This window comes from Larus michahellis, chromosome 8 (assembly GCF_964199755.1).
Source record: "Larus michahellis chromosome 8, bLarMic1.1, whole genome shotgun sequence".
Taxonomy (NCBI): domain Eukaryota; kingdom Metazoa; phylum Chordata; class Aves; order Charadriiformes; family Laridae; genus Larus; species Larus michahellis.
In genome coordinates, this window is record NC_133903.1 from 25,961,944 (window position 1) to 25,986,022 (window position 24,079).

The following is a 24,079-nucleotide window of genomic DNA, read 5'->3' on the forward strand; positions in this document are numbered from 1 at the left end:
AAGTGCATCAGTCTGGGAAACATCTCTTCATTACTCATAGCGTAGTCCAGTCCTGTGTGATGGGGAAGGGTAAATAAAAATGATGCAGCAATGAGGAAGACAGCAAAAGAAGGAACCTGGAAAGATTTGAAAGAAGTGATTGTGGGATAAAGATGATGTTGAGTGCAATCCTCAAACTGCTTACTGCAGCGGGGTTGGACTAGATGACCTTTAAAGGTCCCTTCCAACCCAATGCATTCTATGATTCTATGAAACACAGTTAAAGCCTGCTTTGGGAGTGTCAGATGATGAACTGAATGAAGAAGTAATTTATTCTGTTAGGTATTTTCAGCAAAAGCTTTTTTTTTTTTTTCCCCTCATCCTTAGCCTTTTCTCTCTCAAGATAGTGTTAGTAGAAGGAAGTGGTTTTTATTTTTAGCGTCTCTCAGCTTGAAAAAGGAGAGTCAAACAATAGCAAATGTTGTTTGCCAGAAATACAAGAACCTGAAGATGTGTTTTGTCCTCAGTAATTATTAAATCTCATAACAGAATAGTTTAATAACAGGCTGTAAGCAGGGAGTTTCTTGCCTTGTCTGAAAAAGTGGGCAGAACAGCAGTGCATTTCTAGCCTTCCTTAAGTTAGAAGAGAAAATGTACGAGAGAGAGCAGAGAAATAGAGAGAAAGCAGCGATGATTTAAACTTCCTGAACCTGCAGGCATCTTGAAAGGCTCTCCTTGAAACTCTCCTGTCCCCTGCAAGCTGTACTGGATCGTTAGTGAATGGGGGCACTCAATAGCTACATTAACAACAGTGACACTGATAATCATGTTAGTTGTCATCATGGACAAGAAGAGATGCAATTCCAGCTGAAGCTGGCAACCAGGATGTTTGCTCCCTTTCTTGCACCAAGGTAAGTAAGGAGAAGAAAGACAAAAAAGCAGAGTTAAAATCAAAGGTGAGTAGGAAGGAAGAACAGAGTGGGCAGAAGTAGATGCGTGGTGTTCAAAGACAGGATACATGATTGGCATTGATGCTGAACAGTACAGCTAAACACAGACCAGTACACAAGACCTGAGCTATTATGCAAAGACTACGTGTTCCTCCTGCTGATTTTGAGGCCCTTCTATTGTCATCTTCTGTGGACAGAGGAAGGTAGAGCAGCATTCTGAATGTATCACTCAACTCCGAACTCTCTCTTCTTCCATGGGCAGTTTTGATCCTCTTGACCATCCTGACCTAGGGTTGCTGAAAGGCTGGGACAGTCCTTCACTACTGTGTTGCACACTTGCATACTCGACATGTTTGCTGCTGAAGAGCACACAGTTTGTTAAGAATAATTGTCTTTCTTGGTCACTCCATTGAATTAATTTTTTTGTTTATTCAAGGTGAGTTTTCCATATGACACAGTAATTCCCTGAAATGACTAATTCGAAAATGCAACACCCACATAAACATACAAATGTATTTGTATGTGCGTGTGATAGATGTGAATTTATGATGGTCATATAGAAAATGTAGCTTGAGTTACAAGTAATAAATCAATCTAGTGGAGCATCATATTTTGGACCTCTGCCTCTGAAAGGAGTATCTGTATTAAGTTAAATCACACACAGTGGAACCTCATTAACCCTAGTGCTTTGGAAGAGTGTTAGCATTCGAATTAATGGAGATTCATATTGCCGCAGTATGGTGGAGGCTAGTGGAAGGACACATTCTTCCCATCCACTCTTGCTTTTTTGTTTCTTTCAGGTAAAAGAACAAATCTGAGAAATTTTCACTCTCTTGGACCATTACGTTAGTAATATCAGACAGATATTCCCCAACTCCGTTCTCCCTTCATCACCACTGAGTGCTGTTTCTTGTTTATCCCATAATCATCATCTCCTCCTGATCCTTGTCCATGATTCCTGCTTTACTGCTCTTAATGTCATCATACTTTTTCTGCTTTTCCTACTTTCTTATGACCTGTGTCACTAGTAGCAAGTGCCTTTCCTCCTCTTGCTTTTCTACTTCCACTCAAGATCCTTTCTTTTGAGTTGATGTTTGGGACACCCCATAGAGCTGTACTGCATCTGTTGTAGGCCAGAAAGAGCTTTAAGTATGCGTAGGCTGTAATCTAACTAATCAGGCTTACAAACCAGGTCTTACCTCTGTCCTTAAACCATGATGGCTAGAGAGGTTTCACTTCTGGTTTGGGTTTTCTGTCAAATTCAGAAGCTGACAGAGGTTGAGTGGTACCATATAAAAGTTAGACGGGTCGATAGAAGACCCCAGAAAAGTAGAGGCTAAGCTGTGGGGGATTCTCAGGATCTTATTGAGACGGAGAAAACTATAAAAATAAAATTAGTCAAGGTATTTATAACTATCCCAAGAACAAGTTACCTAGTCTCTCTAAATTGTCACCCGAATGAGAATCTATATTTACTCCTCACCTGAAGTCACTCGTTTATCCCCTTTTTGTGTGCCTTGCATGCAGATTTGTATTGCCACTTAAAATAAAATTTGCCTGCAGTCAGACTTAAAGCTGCTTAGAGATTTTTTAAAAAATATTTTCTTGTTAGATTCTGCAAAGACGATGTCACGTATCAGTGTAGTCCGAGACGGCTGCTTTACAGGGAAACCAAGCTCATGGAAAAGGGAGAGAATAATAGACTTTTGTTTACAATTTCAGATCTATAGGATGTATCATAAAATATGGTTATGTGCCTTCCACAAGTGTTCTCTGGTGGTCACAAGCAAACAAGAATGTAAAATGTAAGTGGAAATGAAAGCCTTTTATTTAGAAGTACATTTGCTGCGCTGGGAGCAGAGAAGCCATCTTCTGTGAGTGGGGCCTCCCATGGTAATTACAGCCATGCGTTACTGAAAGCATATTTTGTAGACTCTGTGTGGGGAGCGATAGCACTTCTCAAAAGGCAAATGCTTGAAGAGCTCCCATATGTTTCTGATCGAATTTTAAGTCTAGACTTGCTTTATTTAGTTTCTTTTGCTCTGCATTTGCCTAGCTAAAGCTTTTAGGAGTTCTTTTAAAACTGGAAAAATGGGGTGTGCTGCTTAGCTTAAAAATAAACGTAAAACTTTTCCCTTTTCAAAAAGTTTTTGCATGGGGGTAGGAGTTATCCTCCGTTCAAAACCCCACTGAGCTCTTCAAAGAAGGAGTCTCTGCAGCAACATCAGGGAGTTATTAAATACATACTTAGTCCACAGTTTTCATTGGTAAATTCTTTATGTCTGCTTAATGTGTGCTAGTTAGAAGAACTGATTCTTTCTGCAGACTCGTTTACTCAACCCTGGGGACCTATGATCCCCTGCCCCTTTAGCACTAACTTTTACAAACACTGTTTCCCTTTTTTTTTTTTTTTTTTTTTAAAATACGAAAAAAAACCCAAAAAAACAACCAACACAACAGCCTGCGCAGCCTGTTAAAGGGGCCAGGCGGCGGGACTCGGCCCCAAAACTCAAAAACCCAGCTGAAATGTTGGAGACAATAACCACATTGGAATTACTGCAGCAGGGACATTTTTAGAAGAAGGAGCTTTCTATGAATCGGGAGCCGCCTTTCGGGGCCTGGGAAGAGCTCGGCACCGCGGGACAGTCAGGATCGCTCTGATAACACAGAGAAAACGCGGTCCACGCCGTCTCTACCGCTATCATCTTCTGGCCTCAGACTAAACATTTAATTGGGCTTAGTCACATATTTACTCACTGACATGGCAGCTAGTGCCGAGCGGGGATTTGGGGGAGGTTGTTTTTCTCTGGTTTTCCCCTGCTCCTGTCCACAGGCAGGCTGGAGCTCCCCCTGCTGCTCTCCTCTCCTCTGCGGATTATATTCCGCATGTGGACGGTCTGGCAATTCTCCTTTATGAAACCTTTTCTCAGAAAGCCATGGTGCCGAAATCCCGCCAGAGCTTCCCTCAGCCCTGCGTTTTTCGGAGGTGCCCAGAAAAGAGAGGAAAGGTGGGACTACTTTTGTCCCACAGATACTCTGTTATCTCAAGGTGGGGGTTTGGGTGCCCAGGCTCCTGCATCCCTCCGTCCCGGGGAGCTGGAGAGGCAAGAGATGGGGATGAGATTCCTTTTAGGGGGACAAAAAGGTTTGAATCCTACTCCCAGTGTAAAAATGGTCACGTAATGATTTGTCACCTTGACAGGGAAATCTAGTGACAGGCAACTTCTGGGCTTGTCCTTTCCCTCACTTTGAGTTGAGCTTCGGCTCGTGCTGGTTGTTACTATGTGCTGGTGGCTGTCGCAGCTGAGGTCTCGTACCCAAGCTGAACCCTGCGCCATGCTCTGCCCAGGGACTGGGGGGCACGGCCCCTCCTGCTGCATTTACTGGCACAGGGAACCAGACACTGCCCAGGAGGCTGTCAGCAGCAGGACTAGAGTGAGGGATTTGGGTCTTTTTAGTCTGGAAAAAAGACGACTGAGGGGGGATCTTATCCATGCTTATCAATACTGAAAGGGTGGGTGTCAGGAGGATGGGGCCAGGCTCTTCTCAGTGGTGCCCAGGGACAGGACAAGGGGTAACGGGCACAAACTTGACCATAGGAAGTTCCATCTCAATGTGAGGAGGAACTTCTTTCCTTTGAGGGTGGCAGAGCCCTGGCACAGGCTGCCCAGAGAGGTGGTGGAGTCTCCGTCTCTGGAGACATTCCAAACCTGCCTGGACGCGTTCCTGTGCCACCTGCTCTGGGTGACCCTGCTCTGGCAGGGGCTTGGACTGGGTGATCTCCAGAGATCCCTTCCAACCCCGGTCAGTCTGTGAGTCTGTGTGAATGGTGCTTTTGCGGGTCTTTTCCCAAGCACTGTCTTTTCCCAAACATCTGCCACTCTTTTGGAAGGCGCCTCTGATTGCCAGGGTGCAGCTCCCACTCCTCTGGTCGTGGTGCGTGTGGTTAAGGAGCTGGAAGGAAGCCCTGCACAGCTGCATGGGAGCCAGGCAGCACCTTCACGGGGCCGGCAGAGGAGAGGGGCTGGAGCTGCGGAGAGCTCTGCCCATTCCTTACGTACGTCCCTGCCTCTACCCGTTGGGAAGACGCACACAAGCATATGTATGCAGAGCATCCCAGGTACACGCCTGCATCTCCACCAACAGGTATTCCTGGTGGGAATCGATGGGGGAGAGCTTGGGCTGAGGCGTCCCCTGGCTGGGCAGAGCTGCCCGTGGGGCAGTGCCCTAGGGAGAAGGCGGCTGGCGTTGGGAGAGGCTGCAGTGTGGCGCTGAGCCCCAGGCCGCCGCGGTGGCAGCGGCTCCTCCTCGGAGAAGCACCCTGTGGGGTATCGGCTTCTCCTTGAAGTGGCACTCTGGAGCGGAAAGGGAGAGCCTGCTGGGGGATTCTTCTGTTCAGGTCTGGATTGAGCTTGAAGGAAAATTGAAAATAATGGTCAGGGTGCAATAACGGCTCCAGTTCAAGGAGGAAATGTGGCTCAGACCTGATTTTGGTTCAGGTTTGGGTTTGACTGATTATATCCAGGAAATACTCCCGCTGTGCTCTCCGGTTTCTGATCCTGCTGGGCTAAATAGCAATTTGCCTAAATTACATTATTTGAACCCAGTGTGCTGCATTCAACCTGGTATTAAAATGCATGCTTGGGCTTGTATCTTTTAAATTTGATATGAAGACAGCTGTGTGCATTTTCCCTTGTTTGTAAATTGTATGCACATGATACGATGTTTTCAGTAAGCGCTAAACAATGCAATGTGAGGCATTTCAACAAAGGAATAATTTAATGCAACCCAGCAGAAATGCAGAGCCTTAGAAGTGGTTCTTTATGAAACTACAAATTTTGGAAATGGGTCCAGAAGACCTACACTGGAGCAACACAAGAAACAATAGTTAACGCAGTAACGTTTTTTTCTGTAAGAAAAATACACCATGAAGAAATTATATTTTGCCTATTTTTTTAGCTTGTTGATTTAATTGAACGCTTCAGTTGGCGTATTTTGTAGGCGTTGCATGTTAGGGATTAAAATTCTCCTTTCTTCACCAAAAGAGAATATTGTCGTACAAGATGCACTTGGAGCCAAGCAAGACCTTTTTTTTTTTTTTTTTTTGTCAAGTGTAAATTTGTCTCGCGTATTATGTTCCAGTTCAAAGCAGATTAACAATCGTTACCTTCTTTTCATCTTTTATTTAGCTTTAGCGGGATGAGACGTGTTTCCTTTGTAATCTTCGGAGACAGGAGCTGTTCCTGCTCTCACAGGTGGAGGACAGCGTTAGGGAGGGCTGGACGATTTGTCTTGGTCTTTAATGAAGTCTGACGAAGCTGGATGGGAACCGAAGAGCCCTCAGCTCCCCACCTCGTTCAGACCACAGGTTCACACCCCTCTTAGGGCAGCTGTACTCTCTCATGGTGATCTGGGCCGGCTTAGGGAATAAAGAGAGAGCTGGTACTTCCCGTTAAAGAAAACGGGGAGCAAAAACACCGTGTTAAGAGGTGAACTGGAATAACTGCAGCAACAAACCCCTGCTGGAGGGTGCTGCTAAGGGAACAGCCTGGCTGTGAGGTATATTTAGGTATATTTATACAGCAGAAAGCCGTGCCAGGCAGAACTGTCTGAGGCCAAACAGGTATTGTCACCTCAGATGCTGCACAAGCTTTGCTCAGTGGTGGGGTGTTTTAGCCCAAATGGAATGGAGCATTAGCAAAATACTCCTTGTAACTAAGGTGATGGAGTTATCTCCACGTGGCACGGATACGAACCACGTACCCTAAACACACACAAAAATGTAAAAGGCGATTACGTAGCTACCAGAGAGAATCTGTCTACAAGTCCAGCAGGGTTGGTGTGTCATCCTTGGAGGAATGAGGGAGGGGAAGGTCTCAGCCTGGACCGGGGGTGCGACACGCTCAGGGATGGTACTGCTGCCCTCTAACTCTTGCACTGTGGTCTCTTATCAGATGGCGATGCAGTCAGAATTGAAATGCAGGGGTTTGCAACACACTGGAGCCTGTGCTGAATCAACCATTTGAAATAGGGGAATAAAGAACCATAAGCCCTCCCCGAAAAAATCTGGGAGTCGATCTGAGGTTGATAGAGGAACACATTAGTAGTAAATGAATGAATCCAGAAGCCATAGCCATGGCTAGTGTTTTCATAACTGGCCATATGATATAAAGCTGGAAATTTGTGCCTCAAACTCAAGCACGTTGGCGTGGCTCCAGTTGGCCCAACTGCGCAAGGAGCTGCAGGTTTTCTGCTTCTGCAAACAGCAGCTGAAGTCAGTGTGGGCTGTCTTCCCCAATCCGGCTGGCCACTCTGAACTGTGCCCATAAGTCCCCTCTGTGGCTGTCCAGGCTGGGACTGACCCCTGAGAAACCCGGGCTGTGGACCAGGGAGAAGAGCTGCCCGATACACAAGAGCTAAGGCACGGTATGCACGTGGCAACCCCGTCGCTTTCTTCCCTGTCGTGGGTGCTCAGGGCTGTCATGCTTCATCGTATGCAGAAATAAGGTTCTTGTGTTCAGGTGCATGTGCATGTTCACGTAGCGACAGCAAGGGGTGCCAGGTTCCTTCTCAGTGTTTGTGCTTATTGTTTCTTCTCTCTTTCTCTCCAGTCGAAGACCACCCCCTTCACCTACTCGGCCCACTGTAATTCGTCCGTTAGATTCATCCCTGTTAGACTAAAAGAAGTTTCTGGCATGTCATTCATTGTTAACCAAATATGTGGAAGCAAATCGCTTGATAACTGTTGCAATAACCAATGTATAGTTGCATGTACGGACATCTATAGGCAAGTAACCGATTTTACTGATGTACTCTCTGTCCATTGCGCACTGTTTCTGAGGTCTTAAATGTTTTGGGAAGGTCTGTGCTGCCTTGACTTTTCCTTTTGCAATAGCTGATGTTGGCTAACTTACTGACACGCGTGTTCACCCAGGCAACTGTGCTCACAGGCTCGTATAGTCAAAGGAGGGCTTGACTTTGTGTGTGTTTGTGCACGTGTTGATTTGATTTTTTTTAATTTTTTTTTACCCTTATCTGAAAGGAATCTTGCTTTTATTTGTACCTTTCAGGTTTTCTGTCATTTGGAATTACAGAGTTATGCCTGTTTTCTTTTTGAATGGCTAAACTGGTCAGAGAAAACACAATGTGGTTTCTTACCAAGCTCTTCTGAAGGCCCCACACTTCCACGCCTCTCTTGCAAGAAGCTTGCTGGACGGCTGCTTCTCCTAGAATTTCTCCTTATCCACAGTCTAGTTTTTAAGGAATGTTGTTAAACAAGAAGAGTGTGTATGGGACCACGGGTGCGTTACTTTATTCCCACATTGGTGGCTGATGGGAGTTGGTTGGGTGGTCAGTGAGGACCAGGCAGCGGTGTCCCGGCTTGCAAGGCTCAGTGCGGAGCCATCTCGCCCCGCAGCAAGGATGCGAAAGGGTGGTTTGAAGAGCCGGTACGTGACAGAGTGGCGTGTGCCAGCCCGCTCCGTCCTCTGCTAGTGCTTGCTGGCATTTGTACTCCCACTGAACTCACGGGAAACCCTGTGGGTATGTGAGTGCGTGTAATACGTATAAACGCACTCTGAGAACCCAGCGTTGGTTTTGGTCGTTTTGTGAAACAGAAGGAAAAATAGATACGGACGTAGCTATGTGCACTGCTGTAAATGGACTGTGTGAGCTAATTCACAGAGGTAGGGCCTAGAGTTGCGCCTAGTTTGGATTTGAGATATTTGTTCACGCCAGCTGATAAAGTTCCACTATGCCCCCTATATAAAGGTTTTCTCTTTGCATCTCCTGGAGTCCCGCACGCCTCGGGTTAGGGTCACTTTTCCAGCCGGGTGCTGAGACCTGCTCAGCTGTGCATCCTGGCCATGAACCATTTTGGCAGATGTTCACTTTGCAGAGGTCCTCTCTGCCTATTGTTTTGCACGTTATATATTAATGAATTACAAAAACCTGTTGTCTTAACTGCATGACTTCACTTTAAACACTTTGGGTCAGTGTCACCCTTACAGTTTAAAATTTACTGAGTTAACAGCGTTAAACTAGAGATGAATTTGGCCTTGTTTCTTCAGAAAAATATTAATTGCTACTATTACAATTACGGTTACAGATCCCTATGCAAAGCGATTGGTGGTTTCAAAGGCCCCCAGTATGATTAGTCTAATAAATTTATTTATTGAGCCGGCATGCAGGGCTTCAGTATGCTGTGGCCCCATGGTTAGGAAGAATCCCATCAAAGAGCCACAACCGATGGGGATTTTGCCTAGTAAGTGTTCCCAGACTGCTGATTAACAAACAGTTGTGCTCACTGCGGAAGCAAATCGCATCTCAGCTTGCGTAAGAGAGACGAGCTTGGGAAAGCATCGTGATTTGTATGTTAGCCTAACTTTAATTTCCTGTCAACCTCGCACTTGTGACGCACACCTGGGGAGTCTAGAGGTCAACATCTGAAGCCCAGCGAAGATGGAGTTTGTCAGAGCACCGGCGTCTTGGCGATCTCGGAAGACTGCTGAAGTGGCTGGTGTTTGTTTGGAGAACAAGCGCAGATCTCCAACACCAAGTGCACAGAACCGGCTTTCAAGGAAAAAAGATTGCAAACCCAACTACAGTCATTTTGATTTGTGCTACCAAAAAAAAGGAGAACATGTTATGATGGTATTTCTTGTGTTCTACGTGGTTTTCCACTGCGTAGCACTCTCTGACGTAACATTCAACCCATCTATTAGCTGTATTTTTATAAATAGCTATAGGAGTCCATCCTGTTGCCTAACCAGCAAACCTGTATATAGTTTATCAGAACTATTTGTCTGCCTGCTGACAGAAAGCCAAGCTCTGCGCCTCTTCCCCTTCAGCCACAGAATGTCGCTTTGACCCCGCATTTTGAAATTCATCCAGTGACATTGCAAGGCCCTGGTCTGGCTTTATCCTACTGTCCCCTAAACACTCGACTTAGTTGTCCAAGGTCCCTTTTGTTCAGTGACGAGAGGCAGAGGCTCCAGAAGGTGATTCAGAGCGGTGTGGCTGCATGGGAGTGGAGGGTGGTACCGCCGGTAAGCCAGGAGACTCATTAGATGACACAGATCCTGGCCTAAAAACACATTTTAAAATCCTCCGTACTCGAGGCTCCTTCATTTACTTTAATGACTGTTTGTGTCAAGCATCAGGAAGTAGGAGGCACAATTCAGCACCGTCCTTTACTCTGCCCTCCAAGAAATTGTCTTTCTCAGCAGTAATCTTGAATTGTAAATGGAGCTCTTGAGGGTAGATTTACTTGAGAGAGGAGGAGGAGGAGGAGGGGGCAGCGAGGCGCCTGTGGCCCCACGGTCGGCACCATCTGGTTCTATGCTCGGTGTGGAGGTGGTGGGACACAGCTGCACAGCCCCCCTTCCTCTGCATCCTCATTCAGATCCCATCTGAATCTGGCCCTGCACCCGAAATGTAACGCTTTTAGATGTGCAGGTTCATAATTAACCTTGAGCACAGCTCCAGAGTTTGGTGATTTTACCTCTAACTTCTTGCATATAGGCTTTTCGGAATAAACTGCGAGGAGTTGTTGTTTCTAGGGAAAATGCTAAGTGCTTCCCAAGGAGTTGCCACATCCAATTGAGTAAGTCCCGACTTGCCAACCCCAGCCCCTTTCCTCCTGCGGTGCAGTGCCTGCAACAGGTTGGTTTGTCCCACCCGCTCCTGGTGCTGGCGAGTCGTGTCTCTCCCATCCCTTGTTCTCCATGCCCGAAGGAGCACGTCCCTGGAGGTGTTCAAGGCCAGGCTGGATGGAGCTTTGAGCAGCCTGGTCTGGTGGGAGGTGTCCCTGCCCAGGGCGGGGGGTTGGAACTAGATGATCTTTAAGGTCCCTTCCAACCCAAACCTCTATGGTTCTATGACAGCAGGACAAGCATCCCGAGGAGGGACTGGCTGCCTCCGACTGCCCTCTCTGCAGACGCCCTTCCACAGGGTGAGCTGAGCCTGAACTCCCGCAGACGAGAAGCACGGGTTGCTCTCCCTTTCTTCAGTTCCCTCTGGCAAAGCTCAGAAGATTGCCAGGGAGTATGGAGACTCCCGTTAAGCAACCACAGAGTTTCTGCTCTTATGTGAGGTGTATAATTAGCTGGGTGATGTACGTAGCTAAGTTTCAGGAGGGTGCTCATCTAGTATCGCATTTAGGCTGAGCCTGGGTCTCCGCCTAGAGAACATGTTCCTCCTCTCCTCGCCACGGCTGACCAAGAGCTTGAGCGTGCCGTCAGTAGCTCTCGGCCTTTCATCTCAAGGGATCTTGTGTTAGGATTAAAAAGATTGTATGTTCAATGAAAAGGCTTATGTACATAGTCAATGTGTGTTTATTTTATTGCTGATCTTGTTGCACTTTCTGAGTAAGCCTCATAAAAGTAGATTATTTATTATATTAGAGGAGATAACATTATAGGTTATGGCATTTCGTGTTAAAGCATAACATAGAAACTATTATACTCTCTATCGCAGACAGCTACACTACACGTGTATAGAGCATACTGAGATTACTGGCTAGTTCTGCCTTTCTGTCTTCAAATACTCCAAACCTCCTCAATTCAAAGCAGACCTGTTTTGCACCTGCGACACCAGGGAGGCATCCAACCGCTTGGTGTGCTTACGGCGCAGTTCCTCCCGCTGTGGCATCGAACCTCCTTCCCCGGCTCTAGCAGAGCAGCTCCCTCATGTAAACGAATGTTACTCTGCCTGTCTTTCCTCTTGCTTTGTCTGCAGGCGAGCTGATACCGATGGCTCCTCCCGTCCAGACAGTCCTCCACTCTTGCTTGATCTATGATTTGTCCCGTCTTGCCGGCCGTTTGCTTTACTGCCTGTCTCTTTACTTTTCCAGGATGGTGTAAACGATGACTTCTTTTTTGTAAGAAGCAAACGCTTTCTTTCTTTCTGAATTTTGCTCTGTATGTTAATGCCCTACTTCATATGAGCCAATGCATCTGCCTTTGGTTTCATAATCTGTAAATGGTTCCCGGTGTTGACCTTTGAGCACAGCAGGTCGATTCCCGAAACCGTGGTCATTACTGAGCATCACAAACACCTGCTGTAAAAATGTTACGCTGCATTTCTGAAACCTGAAATAAACTGTAACTCTTGATGGGCTTTTATTATTACTTTCTGGATGCGCATGAGTGGTCTTCTGTCTCTCGCGCCATCATCTCGGCATGCCACACTGCCTCTGTTGGGACCGTGATGAGGATTTCCCAGTGATGTGTGTTGCATTGAGATCCCTGGAGATGTCATTAAAAGGGGCAAAGGGGGAGAAGTCGCCCATGGGAAGCACTCAGCCTGCTGCCCTGTCAGGGGCTTGGAGTGCCGCAGGGACGTTTTTCTGGGGAACGGCTGTTGCATGTTTTTCAAGCCATAGCTGGTATTCATTTCATTGCTGGGGAAAGCGTGTTTCGGGGGAGATTCAGAGCTGAGCAGAAAGCCAGGCCAAGTCCTCCAGAGCAGGAGCTGGAGTAAAACTGTGCAAGTGTACGCGTTAACGTCTGGAAGGGATTTTCCCCTGAAGCGGTTGTGTACGGATGTGCAGATGTCTTGATTACTCAGTTCCTCCTCCAGATCAGTCTGCGCCAAGGAAGTGGGATCGGTGCTCGGAGGAGACGGTCTGTATGGCACAGCAAGCACAACAGCTGCCTACGGGAGAGGACGTTCCTCACTGAGCGCAACAGTCGCTACGTTGGTCCTTAGACAGGTTTTGGGAAGGGGTGGGGTGGGGGAGCGAGGGTAGAAATAGGTGGGATGAGCAAAGCAGCAACATCCCCATTGTATTCGCTTGCTTGCTATAATGTTTTGAGAGATTTTTATTTTTTCTAATAGCCTTTAATGGCTTGGCCTGAGGCAGTCTGTGCACTCCCCGTCGGAGAACAGCGGTGTCACGCGTGTCCCGGCTGGCTGCAGTTACGTGCCCCTGTATGCGTTTGGCTCCCGGCACGTTGGTGGGGACACGCCAGTGCTGTACGCTGGGTACACCGGGCCACCAGCTGCCAAGGATCTCTGCTGCTAGGCTCGGAGCAGATTCATTGCACCGTCACCCACGGTTTTAACCTTCCCCAGCAACGTCCCCTCGAGATACCGCAATCCAGCCCATAGATCCACCTTGTTTGGCCATTCCTGATTTCACCAGAATCTCATTTTAAAAAAGCTCTCCTCCAAGAACAGCGTTTGCAGCAGATAGCGGTGCAGACTTTCAGGTTGGCTGGGGAAAAAAGCTCTTCCAGAGGATATTATTTGCTGCAAGAAAATTAGAAAGCCTGTGACCAGCGACCTCCACGCTTGTGATGGGATTGTCCCAGTTCTCTGGCGCCAGCAAGTCAGGTGGGAAGCGGTGAGGATGGAAGCGGAGGCTGCGCTGGCAGCCAGCTGATTCTAATCTCGCTCTTGCTCTTTTCCTTAATGTGCATGTTCTGTGCCTTTTTCTCGTAACCCATTTTAGTAAGATAATTTTGTATAACGAGTCATTTTGTTTTATCTTGGCCTTTTGTTTTAAATCTCTCCTCTGCCCTCCCTCCCCGTGAATTTTGGGTCATTTTTTGTCTTTTTCCTAGGCGACGTCCGCCAGCTGTTCCAGGAAGATCATCCTAACACACGCATTTCTCTTTTGTTACATGCAATCTGTCTTTTTTTGTGTGTGTGTGTCCACAATTACCCTTAATTTGCACTAGCCTATTTGTAAATGAAAGATTTTATTTTCAGATGTCAATGATAAGCCTGGATATAAAGAAAATAAAAATTCTGGTTACAAAACGAATGCGTGCTGGTTTTCTATTGAAGGGTCTACCCAGTCTTTCTCCACTGGAGCCATTCACACCCCATGGAAGAAATTGCCCGGGAGATGCCCACCCTCCAAGGTGGTGGAGGGAGGGATGTTCTGCTGGGAATTCATTAACCACCAGGATTTCTCCATATGAATGGCTTTGGCTTAGCTTTAACAGGAAGAATAGCCACCTTCTTTAACAATAAGAGAGTCCGAAAACATGTCTAATGCACCGGCGGCAGCACCTGGCTGAGTGGAAAGTCCGAGGAGAAGAACTGCAGCAGTCTCTAGACTGAGGAATCTGCACAATTATAAATAAATCACAGCTGCTCTGGCTGGTTTTTTTCCAAGCTAAACCTCTGAATTCCTTGCGAGCCGACCTCATTGGAGCATCTGAGCTCAAACGGCTGGAAGTAGCTACCTCTGGGATTCCAAATGTGTCTGTCCCTATGTGAAGGAGAAAATCTGTGATTTAACATTTAGAAGACGTGCTTGCTTTGAGTGCCAGAGAAGTATATAAAGAGCAAATCTTAAAAAAAAGAGGGAAACTGATGGGTTTTATTGACTTTTTTTTTTTCTCCTATGAAAACAAAGGAGGGATGTCTCGCAAACTGTTGCAGATAAATCAGAAGGCACCACGCAGCTATGAACTGGAGGCACAACGCGGCATCAGGACTCCAGCCTGTTGTTTCAGGAACACAAGACATTTCATGGTAGTAGGAAGCTCAGGGCGAGCGGGAGCTGCTCAGGGGACGGGGGCAGGAGAGTGGAGGAGATCAGTGTCGTGTGCGTAGAAGGGGCTGACAACACACAGGGTGTGCTCAGTTTCAAGCCAGGTCTGACGCAGCTGTGCTGAATTTGGGCAATTCCTCCTGTTCCAGCTGATTTAGGTCCCTGCTGAGCTCTCGTGGATCCAGGGAGCTGTCGAACCACCTGCGTGTGCTGGTAAATGCCAGGCACCGAGTTTGCTCAAATTCTAAGGGGCGGCAAGCCCAGAGAGCTGGAGAATTGGCCAGGTTTTTCTTTCTTCTCACTTAGATTTTGTCTTTTGGTAGAGTACAACAGAAGAAACAGCAATGGCGTTAGCAAAAAGGGGGGAAAAAAATACCCCAAGTACAGCAGTTCTTAGGAGAGGGAGATGAATAATAGTTCCTGCGAGACCTTTGAACTGCGTGTGCTGAAGTAGGAATTGCTGGATCTGGAAAGAGGACGGTCATGGGCAAGGTGCTTCCCATGGAGGCCCCTAATGGTCCCATGAGCATGACTGTCCCAAGAGTAGGGGATGAGGAGGGGAGCTCAGACTGGCCGTACCTTTCATCTGTGTAACTTACCGCTGTCAGGTACGGAGGCAAAATAACCTCAGCAGAGTTCAGGAATTGTGTATTTTGAGGACTACGACAGAAGTGACAGCTTTTATACCCAGCGTCTCTGAAGGAGGTTCTGGCCGTGCTTCGCCTCTCAGGTAATGGGAACAGACAGAATTTCACAAGCTGCTTGTTTTCCAGGTGGTTCAAAAACCTGTTCCACACCGGGGGAAGCTCTCGCTGTGTTGCCTCTGGGACGTGGCATGGTACCGACAGATGAACCAACAACAAATAAGACGTGGCTGACATGTTAGTTGTACGGCCTTACCACCTACGGCCCCCCAGCCAGGAGCCGCTGTTCTGCTCCTAGCCACTAGCCAACCCCCGTGCATTAGGCTTTAAGGCACAAACTTCTTTCTTGGGGCATTTAATGGTGTTAAACCTTTCACAGAAATCTTTACCTTCTTCTGAAGTATTTGATAAAAAAGTATTGTTGGAAATAGGACTTGGAACTTCATGGTTTTCTGGTGGCTGTTCCTAAAAATCTTGTAAGTAGAAAGACAAACGTATCGGTGTGCTGGAAAACCTTGGCAGGATGAATTTTTGAAGGTCTTTAACCTTGTCTGTGCTATTTCCACCCTGCAGTGGTACACAGTCTAGGTGGAGGAGGCTAAGGGTGCTGCACCAGCTGGTGGCACTACATGTCCTGGGCTGCTTCTCAATGGATGGGTTAGGACCAACATTCTGTTTTGGTTTCCCGATCGTACATGTTGTTGCTGTTGCCTCTGACATCACAAAGCTGTCTGATGTGCAGAGAAAAGCTTGGTGATTGCGGTGGGAATTGAAGAGATAAAAAGATCTTACCTTTGCAGACTAAAGCTTGCCTCTTTCCAGGCTTCCCACATCCCCGTCTGCCACGTGGGGAGGGATGTGGGCCCCTGACAGCACGGCGTGGGTGGCTGACGCTTGCCTTTCCCTGCAGCAGAGGCTGTAGATGGAGATTCCAGACGGCACGTGTCAGCAGCTCCCCCAGGAGTGAGGTTTATCCCTGGCCAGTTTACAGTTACTCGCATTTGGCCAGCTCCAAATCACAAGAAAATGTCCCACTGAAGTACTCGATCTCAGTGGACTTGGAAACTTAAGAGAAAGAAACTGCACTTCCTTGTAATGCAAAATAACACTTAACTCTTTGCAGTTGGTTGATGATGCTTTGGTTGCGTACAGACGGAGAAGGACCTGTTTCTTTGGTCTTGGCGCGAGCTCCGTCAGAGCAGCCGCAGACAGGTACGCTCAGGCAGAGAACGCTCAAAGGGCAGCCAGTGTTACTGCCGAACTGGGCGCAGATGTATGGCAGAGTTTTGTTCTGTGGAGCACATTCTGACCTCGGGCATAAAGACGTACGCATAATGGCCATTTATTCGGCACAGAATCACAGAATGGTTCGGGCTGGAAGGAACCTTAAAGATCACCCAGTTCCAACCCCCTGCCCTGGGCAGGGACACCTCCCACCAGACCAGGCTGCTCAAAGCCCCATCCAGCCTGGCCTTGAACACCTCCAGGGATGGGGCAGCCACAGCTTCTCTGGGCAACCTGTTCCAGTGCCTCACCACCCTCACAGGAAAGAATTTCTTCCTGATATCCAATCTAAATCTCCCCTCTTTCAGTTTAAAACCGTTACCCCTCGTCCTATTGCTCCACTCCCTGATAAAGGCATCTGGTGAGACATCTGTTTATTTGAGGTCCCTTCCGACCCAAACCATTCTATGATTCTATGATTATTATTTTTAAATTTTTTATTCATTTTTTTTCCCCAGTTGCTCCCTTAACTTGTATCTGCTTAGTTTCTTCCTTCAGCTGGGCATTGCAAGCTGACCTTAACTGCTTCGCCATTAAGAAACACTGAATGGTTTGGTGATTCACCAGCCTGGGGCTTTGCTGGCTTCTCGGGAGCCTCGGGGGAACCAACACGAAGTGTTGGAAGCGGGGATGGGACTAGATGGTCTTTAAGGTCCCTTCCAACCCAGACCGTTTTATGATTTTATGATTAAGCAGCATTGCACAGCGTGTGTCCTCAGGAGAAGGTCACAGAGGTCCCAGGGAAAACCTGACGGGCCTTTGCGTCTCCTCCTCTCCTCTCCCTGGCTCTTGCATTTTTTCCCTCCTTCAGAGCGCCTCCTTTCTGCATCTGGGCTGTGGACCCGGCTTTGTATTTTCATCTCGCAGGTTAGGGAGAGCAGGGCATCTGTGTGGGCAAGCTAACGGAGGGCTAAGCCTTTCCTGGGGCCATCTCTGGGCAAGGGCTGAGGCTATGGAGGAAGCGAAGGGAAGGAGCAGAGAGGTCCTGGGGCTGTGGGCAGGGATGGAACTGCCCGGGGCGGGCTGGATGGGACACATCCCGCATCCTGCCTGCAGATGGGTGGGTGTCTCCTGTGGAATCAAAGCCCAAATCAACCTGCATAGGTGATCCACCGAGCTCCACCTGCGGCAGAGGTGACAGCGGGTGTCTGTGCCCGTTTCCATCTAAAATGGTGTCTGGGTAGTTGATGTTTGCACTTTTCCTAACCCAGAACTGGTTTTGAGAATCTGAATTTGGGAAGAGTATTTTTGGGGAAATATTTCTCCTTGGGGGAATGGCTGCAGCAGAAACTCTGCTTTCTTGTAGCCTCTACCGTGACAGATATTAACAGCAGGCGCCGGGCAGGCTAGATTTAATTTACTTTTGATTTACGCTCAAGCCTTGCGCTACCGATGGGCTCTGTGAATCAACTTTGGATGGTGGCATTAAAACAGCATCAGCCCAGCACGAGATGGGGCATCCTGGTGGCTGAGCAGCTTTCTGGGAAACCTCCTCGTGAAAAAACAAGTCGTCTTTCTGAAGAACTAAAAAAGGTCATCCTCACGGTGAGCATCTGGCTCTGCGCTCCCTGCAAGGCTGGAGCACGTACTCTAAACCTCCAAAGACTTTCTTTAATTAAAACCGAAATGAGATGTAGTCGTCACCACGACAACACCAGCAACGTTGTACACTTGGCAAGAGCTGTAACAAAGCGCTGGAGGTGTCGGGGACTCCGCCGGGGGCTGCTCATTTCCGAGAAAGCCCAAGGAGCCCGTGGCAAGCGCCTGCTTGCTGAGGGGAGACCCCATCAGCGGGATGGGGTCAGTCAAGCAGAAAGTTGCACTTCTGCAGCGCTGGGTTTCCAAAAGAAGTTTCACGAAAACCTGGGCAATGCCAAATGCATCCCTGCGAGGCAGGGCTGGGGCAGGCCTGTGCATCCCTTCCCTCCTGCCGTGCCGGCTCCGCTCCCCGGGGCGACGGGAGCAGGGATGGTCCCCGATGGGAGCAGGGAAAGGGGAAGCGCCGAGGAAGCCCGGCTGGCACAGGACCCGCACAGGGATGGCTCGTTTGCCTGGTTTGCCGGGAGTGCCGTGTGTGCGCTGCCGGACAGACGGTGCCGGACAGGACCTCGCTGTGCCCCGACACTGCTGTCGCAGCAGCCTCATGTCTCCCCAGCTGGTGGGAGCACCTGTGAGGGTCTGTGCTGGCCTCCATCCATCCGGCTCGGGGTCTGGCCCTGTGGCGAGGCCAGGTCCACCTGTGGAAGGGGGTTAGAGAGGGGAGGAAGGCATCTTGCCTCCTCACCACCCCCTCTCCTAAAGGATTTAGGGTAACGTGGTGCCCGGCAGCATTGTGAGGCTATTCTGGCATCAGCAACTGGTGGGGTGCAGGTAAGCTGGGCTCAGCACCGTGCCCGTCCCAGGCGCCTTTGTGCTTGGTCCTGCGGCTCCAGCAGCACCCACCGCCCCCTGCGCTGCCGCCCTGCCCCCAGCCCCCGGCCCTTCCAGCCCTCACGGGGAGCTGCTGTCAGTCCCACCACACGCACTGAGGTCCCTGGGGCTGAAGGAGCCCCGTGGGCGTGCTGTGGGGCACGTCTGAGCCAGATGTGCGTTTCCGTGTGGTGTTTCTGCTCAGGGGATGCAGACCCCCTCTGCACCCCCCAAAACGCAGGTATGGGTCTGCGTGGCCAGAGCACGCACTCGCCTGCATCCGAAGCTGCTCTGTGGGGTTCAGCTCCTTCCTCCCCCAAAACCAAGCAGGTCAGGTCTGGAAACAGACGCTGAGGGTAACGCAAATGTGGTCCTCGTTGCTGTGCAAGAGGCTTTATTGGGCCAGTGTCCTCCCCCCAGGGCTGTTCCCCAGCCAGGACACTGCTCACAGCAGAAGGTCCCCTCTCCCCTTGGGCCAGGCCTACATGAGGAACCTGGAGAGGTCCTCCTTGATTTCAGCCTCGTCCCAGGGCCCGTGGATGTTGTCCTTGAGCAGCTGGAGGCGGATGAGGCAGTAAGGGCAGAGGCAGGAGATGGCGAGCAGCAGCGAGGCGAAGAGCACAGCACCCACGCTGGAGACGGTGGCCATCCCCGCCAGCGCCGCCAGCGCGAAGAGCACCGTCACCCCCACATAGCATCGGGGTGTCTGGGCCTTCAGCTTCTTCTGCAGCATGGGCCAGAGGGCGAAGATCTGCATGGCGAAGGTGACCATGACGAAGGCGTGGAGGGAGCGAGGCAGGCGGGAGGCCAGGCACACCGAGGCGAAGATGGCCATGTTGAGGGACAGGGTGCTGGAGACGATGGCGGCGTTGGCGCCGTAGTCGAAGAAGATGAGGTGACCGAGGAGCATGAGGGCCGACATGGCGTAGATGGTGTCCGTGCTGATGGACTCCGTCAGCGTCTTCAGCACGGGCGAGAAGCCGTAGGTGAAGGCAGCAAACACCAGCGTGCTCTTCAGGTCTGCCCACCGCGTCCGCCCGCTCTCCCGCCGCCCAGCCCCGCCGTCCACGGCGTCGAAGAGGATGTAGCCCAGCAGGGAGGAGACCAGGGCCGCCCCGAAAAGCCCCTGCGGGCTCAGCATCCCGGCGTCCATGTACCACCAGGTGACGACGAAGACGCAGACGCTGCAGAGCTGCTGCACCACCGCTCCCGACTGGAAGACGACGGCCCGGTACCGGTACCGCCGGGCGTGCACGTTCTTCCGCAGCTCCTCCAGGAACCGCTGGTCCACGTAGTTATCGGGGAAGGGCTGCCGCTCGTACAGCACCTTCTGCCACCGCCGACCGGGCACCGGCTCCATCTCCCCGGGGTGCGGGGAGGAGGAGCGGGGTCGGGGGGGGGTCGGCCGCCGCCGCCTCGGCCGGGCCCCGGTGTCGGCGCAAGGGACGCCGGGGCGCTCGGGGCTGCCACCTGCCGGCGGGAGCCGCCGGGAAACGGTGCTGCTGGTGCCGGAACAAGCGGCGCGGGGGGTTGGAGGAGGGAGGTTTGCGCCGCCAGGGGGTGGCCGGCAGCAGCTGCGAGTCGGGCTGGGGACGGGGCTGCCCGGGCCGGGAGGATCCTCCGGGTCCTTCCACCGGGATGAGGCACCGTCAGGCACGAGGGGGCTCCCCCTCCTCCGGGGCGACCCTCCCCTCTGCCCTGTCCCCCTGTTTGGGACCCCAGCCCCCAGCTCCGTGCCAGCATCTGGCCATCCCGAGTGTCACAGCCCTTATGGCGACACGCTGGCGTCTGCGTGGAGGTGCTGCTGGGGGTGTCTCGCTCTCCTTGTCCCCCCCAAAACGCAGGAGGTACCACGGGAAGGAGGGACGCTCCTGCTGTGGGCTGGGCCGGCCCTGCCGTGGTCCCAGCACGCTGCGGTGAAGAGCTCTCCCGGGGGACCCTCCTGCAGCCCCAATATGCCATCCCTAAGTGGCCATCAAGAAGGGCGCAGCCGGACGGTGGGATCTGGTCTGTCCCTCTCAGTGCTTGGACGACCCCGTGTGTGTCCGGCCGAGTGACCCCAGCCCATGTCACAAGCCTTGCTCCCCGTCCCGGCCCACCGAGGCACCTGCTTTTCTGGCCAAACCAGGCTCCGGCAGCCAGGTCGGGAAATGTGGGTGGGATGCTGTAAGCACGGGTCGCCTCTCCCCTGCGGCTCCCACCTGCTCACAGCTCGGTCCTGCCCCGCTCCCCGAGCCTGCCCCGCTCCCCGAGCCTGCTGGCACCCGCAAGGAGCAGAGCAGGAGGAGGAAAGGGAGAAGTCGTGGCCGAGCAGGGTCCGAGAAGTGCAGACACCCATCTCCTGCGCTGCCCAAAGGGACCGAGCCGGCCTGGGGCGAGGGGACGGGGGAGCATAAAGGGACGAGGGGAGGTTTTGCAGAGTCGAGGGGAGTTTTCCCCGAGCGCGCGTGTGTTTGTGCTCAGGTCAGAGCCTTCCCGGCCCCGCAGAGGCGCTTGCTGTGGAGGAGCTGCTTACTTTGGCCTCACCCGAGAGGCCTCAGCCTGGGGTAGAGCAGCCCCAAACACTGCCCTGTTTGTGCTTCGGGAAGGGGCGTTCATGGCCGTCCTGTCACGGTGGGAGCAGGTGAAAGAGCCGTTGGTTGTTTCTGTGCCCCCCCCGCCCCCAGCCCTCGCATGTTTGCCTTTGCACAGGCAAGAGCCAGCCAGCGCCTGCCGCGGGGGACTCTCCGACTCTCTGAGCAGGACGCCACCTCGTCCAGATACGTGCAGAGTGGCAGGTAACCCCCACGCTGCCGGTGTGCCTGCGGGCTGAGGAGGTGACACTTTTTAGATGTCACCACAGAGCGGCTCAGCCATTCCGCTTGCTCTGCAGTGCAGGGGCAGCTGCTCACCCCCAGCAGACACCCCATGCCAAGGGACAAAGCCAGCAGCCTCCAAGTCAGGATGGAGCTGGACTCAGTTTCAGCTGCCCTACTGAAAAGCCCCCATCCCTGCGCTCTGTACGGGGCCACGTGTGTGCCTCCATGCTCGTGCCTCCACGTGCACGAGCTGGTGCCCACAGGGTCAGGGAGTGCTGCCAGCTCCCGCCGTTGCTGGCATTGCCTTGAAGCCCAGGGCCTGGGAACTCGAGATTTTGAACAAAATGTTGTTCTCCCAAAGTCGCAGAGTAAAGCTGGGGTGCGTAAGAGAGGAGCTTGGAGGGCAGCGTGCCCCTCCTGCTCCCCTGAGAACCGCTATGGCCACCACGGTGGAAGGACGCCACCTCCCATGGGCACCGGCAGGGCAATGCTGCGCTCCCGCGGGTGGGTTACGGCAGGTTTGGTTTGACTTGGCCCCGGACTCTTGTGCGTAACGTAACGGTGATGCTCTGGGGACCAGGAACAGTGGGCTGGCCTGGGGCTGGGCCACGATGCTGCTTCCATGTGGTCCGGTCCATCTGGAAACCCCAGGGGCGAGGGATGCTTCTCGTGTCCCTTGAAATCTCCTCTGCTGTGGGCCACCAAAGTTCCCCTCGGAGGCAGGGAGAGGTGGGAGACTGCTGCTGGTTGGTGACTTGCAGCGTCGTAGAGCCAGGCCGGGCAATGCCAGCCATGGTGGTGGCAAAGCCCAGCCCCTCTGGGAGATGCCAGCACAGCAGCTGTAGCCCCCCCATGGGGAGCCCAGCCCCTGGACAAGGGGATCACTCCGGCGCTGGCTCCGCACCCTTGGCAGCACCGAGACCCAGAGGGCCTGGTGCCCACTTAGTGCCTTGGGGACCCCAATGGGCTCCCAGCATGAAGCAGCTGCCACGGCTGTGTTGGCTCTGTGTCCCCACGGGAGGGGACAGTGTGTGCCCTGCCACGGTGTGAAGTACCACCCGCAGTCCAAAGGGCAGCTCAGCCATTCCCCGGGTGGCCCAGACTTTGCCTGCAGGGGAATGACTCACCCGCCTGCACAACAGCGCTAGACCGGCCACGTCACCATCCGTACCTGCCGGTCAGAGGGGAACGTGTGCCATGGAGTCACCCCTCAGCCCTCCTGGGGCTACGTGGCCAGCGGGGCTTGCTTGGTGGGATGAGTAGTAGCTAAGGTCAAGGATGCAAAAGCCCTTTGTGAGCATCTTAATTCCCACCCTGGATTCCATGCAACAAGACCTCCCTCACCCCACAATTAGGTGTCCCCAAGTGCCACTGGCCTCTGGAGAGGCTGTAAGATGGCGAGTGCTTTGAGACCCTCTGCTGAAATGCAAGAACGAGGAGCTGGAGACGCCATGGCACCACAAACTCTGTATATGTTGAGGACCTGCTGGCTTGGCTGCCCCCTGCCCTTCGCAAAGGGACCCCCACTGCGGATTTGTTTAGCGTCTGCCAGGCTCCGAATGTTTGAATACCCTGCTAAAGCTGTTTGGAAGGAAGGCTGGAAAAGGTGACGGGCTGGGACTGAAATAGCTGTGACTGATCTAGGCCTCCTCTGGAGATGTTTGAATATCAAAGTATGGAGGGCACTGCCCCCCCGTGCCCCCCGCCGGTGCGGGGCTGCCTCCAGGTGCATCTGCTTCTCCTCAGGGTGGGACCATCACTTGTGCCGCAGAGAAGTTGGCTTCAAAATAACTAAACAGCACACCCTGTGTAGTCTTTGAGCTTGCCTGAGGTTGCATGGATGATGGCAGCTCCTGCACCTCTCCGTGTGCCTCGGCGGGGGCTCTTGCCCTGCATCCCAACCTCGTCACCCCGCAGGGGACAGGGCTGCCCCCATGTCCGTCATGGTGCCGGCAGCTCTGCAGGCTGCCTGGCGGTGCGGGCTCTGTCCTTCTTGCCGTCCCTCTGCAGCGAGCGGTGCCTGCGAGGGTTGTGCTGCGTGTCCCCGGGTTGCTGCGGCAAAGCTGGGTCCCGCCATGGGCCTTGGGGCGGTGGGACGGACGGGGCAGCCATGGACGCTGGGGCTTCGTTTCTCTGCCGAGCGATCCCCCAGCCTCCCCCTTTGACCCTGGAGCCGAACCCTCCCTCCGCAGGAATGTTTTTCAGGGGGGAGGTTGGCGCAGCTCCAGCTGCTGCATTTTTCCATGCCCAGAGACTGTCTCCTGCCTTAAATGGCTCCACGACACAGGCTGCGCCTGCTCTCCTGCTGTCACCTATTTAAGGATTTTTTTGCATTCAGGCCCCAACACGGAGTGGGACGACGCCAGCCCTGAGCTCCACGGCGGGGTGCTGGGGCACGCAGGGCTGGTTGCCCTGGGGTCACCTGTGGCCGTGTGCCTGGGCACGGGGCAGTCTGGTGCTGCTCCATCTCTCCCAAGCATGTCCCTTCCCAGTGTGCGGGTCAGATTT

At 51.9% G+C, this 24,079-nt stretch overlaps 2 protein-coding genes across 6 annotated transcripts in view; one reads left to right on the forward strand and one right to left on the reverse strand.

The window, feature by feature from the left end:
• DNM3 (dynamin 3) overlaps nt 1-13,690 on the forward strand; it is a 183,213-nt gene extending 169,523 nt beyond the window's left edge. For 2 of the 5 annotated variants that reach the window (XM_074597678.1, XM_074597679.1), the window contains one exon: nt 13,496-13,690. In XM_074597678.1, coding sequence (XP_074453779.1) covers nt 13,496-13,532 — 37 coding nt within the window. In that variant the 3' untranslated portion in view covers nt 13,533-13,690. Of the gene's footprint in view, nt 1-7,540; nt 12,059-13,495 lie in introns of those variants that run through there. The other 3 variants (XM_074597675.1, XM_074597677.1, XM_074597676.1) reach the window with 2 other exon arrangements.
• Nucleotides 13,691-19,139: 5,449 nt separating this feature from the next.
• On the reverse strand, nt 19,140-20,219 carry PIGC (phosphatidylinositol glycan anchor biosynthesis class C). The gene has a single exon (XM_074597695.1). It carries the CDS (start codon nt 20,131-20,133, stop codon nt 19,255-19,257), a length of 879 nt encoding a protein of 292 aa, XP_074453796.1. The 5' UTR covers nt 20,134-20,219; the 3' UTR covers nt 19,140-19,254.
• Between the last annotated feature and the right edge of the window lie 3,860 nt (nt 20,220-24,079).

Bases quoted from the DNA above. Each gene is read 5' to 3' on its own strand.
- PIGC (XM_074597695.1), bottom strand. From the start codon at position 20,133: ATGGAGCCGGTGCCCGGTCGGCGGTGGCAGAAGGTGCTGTACGAGCGG.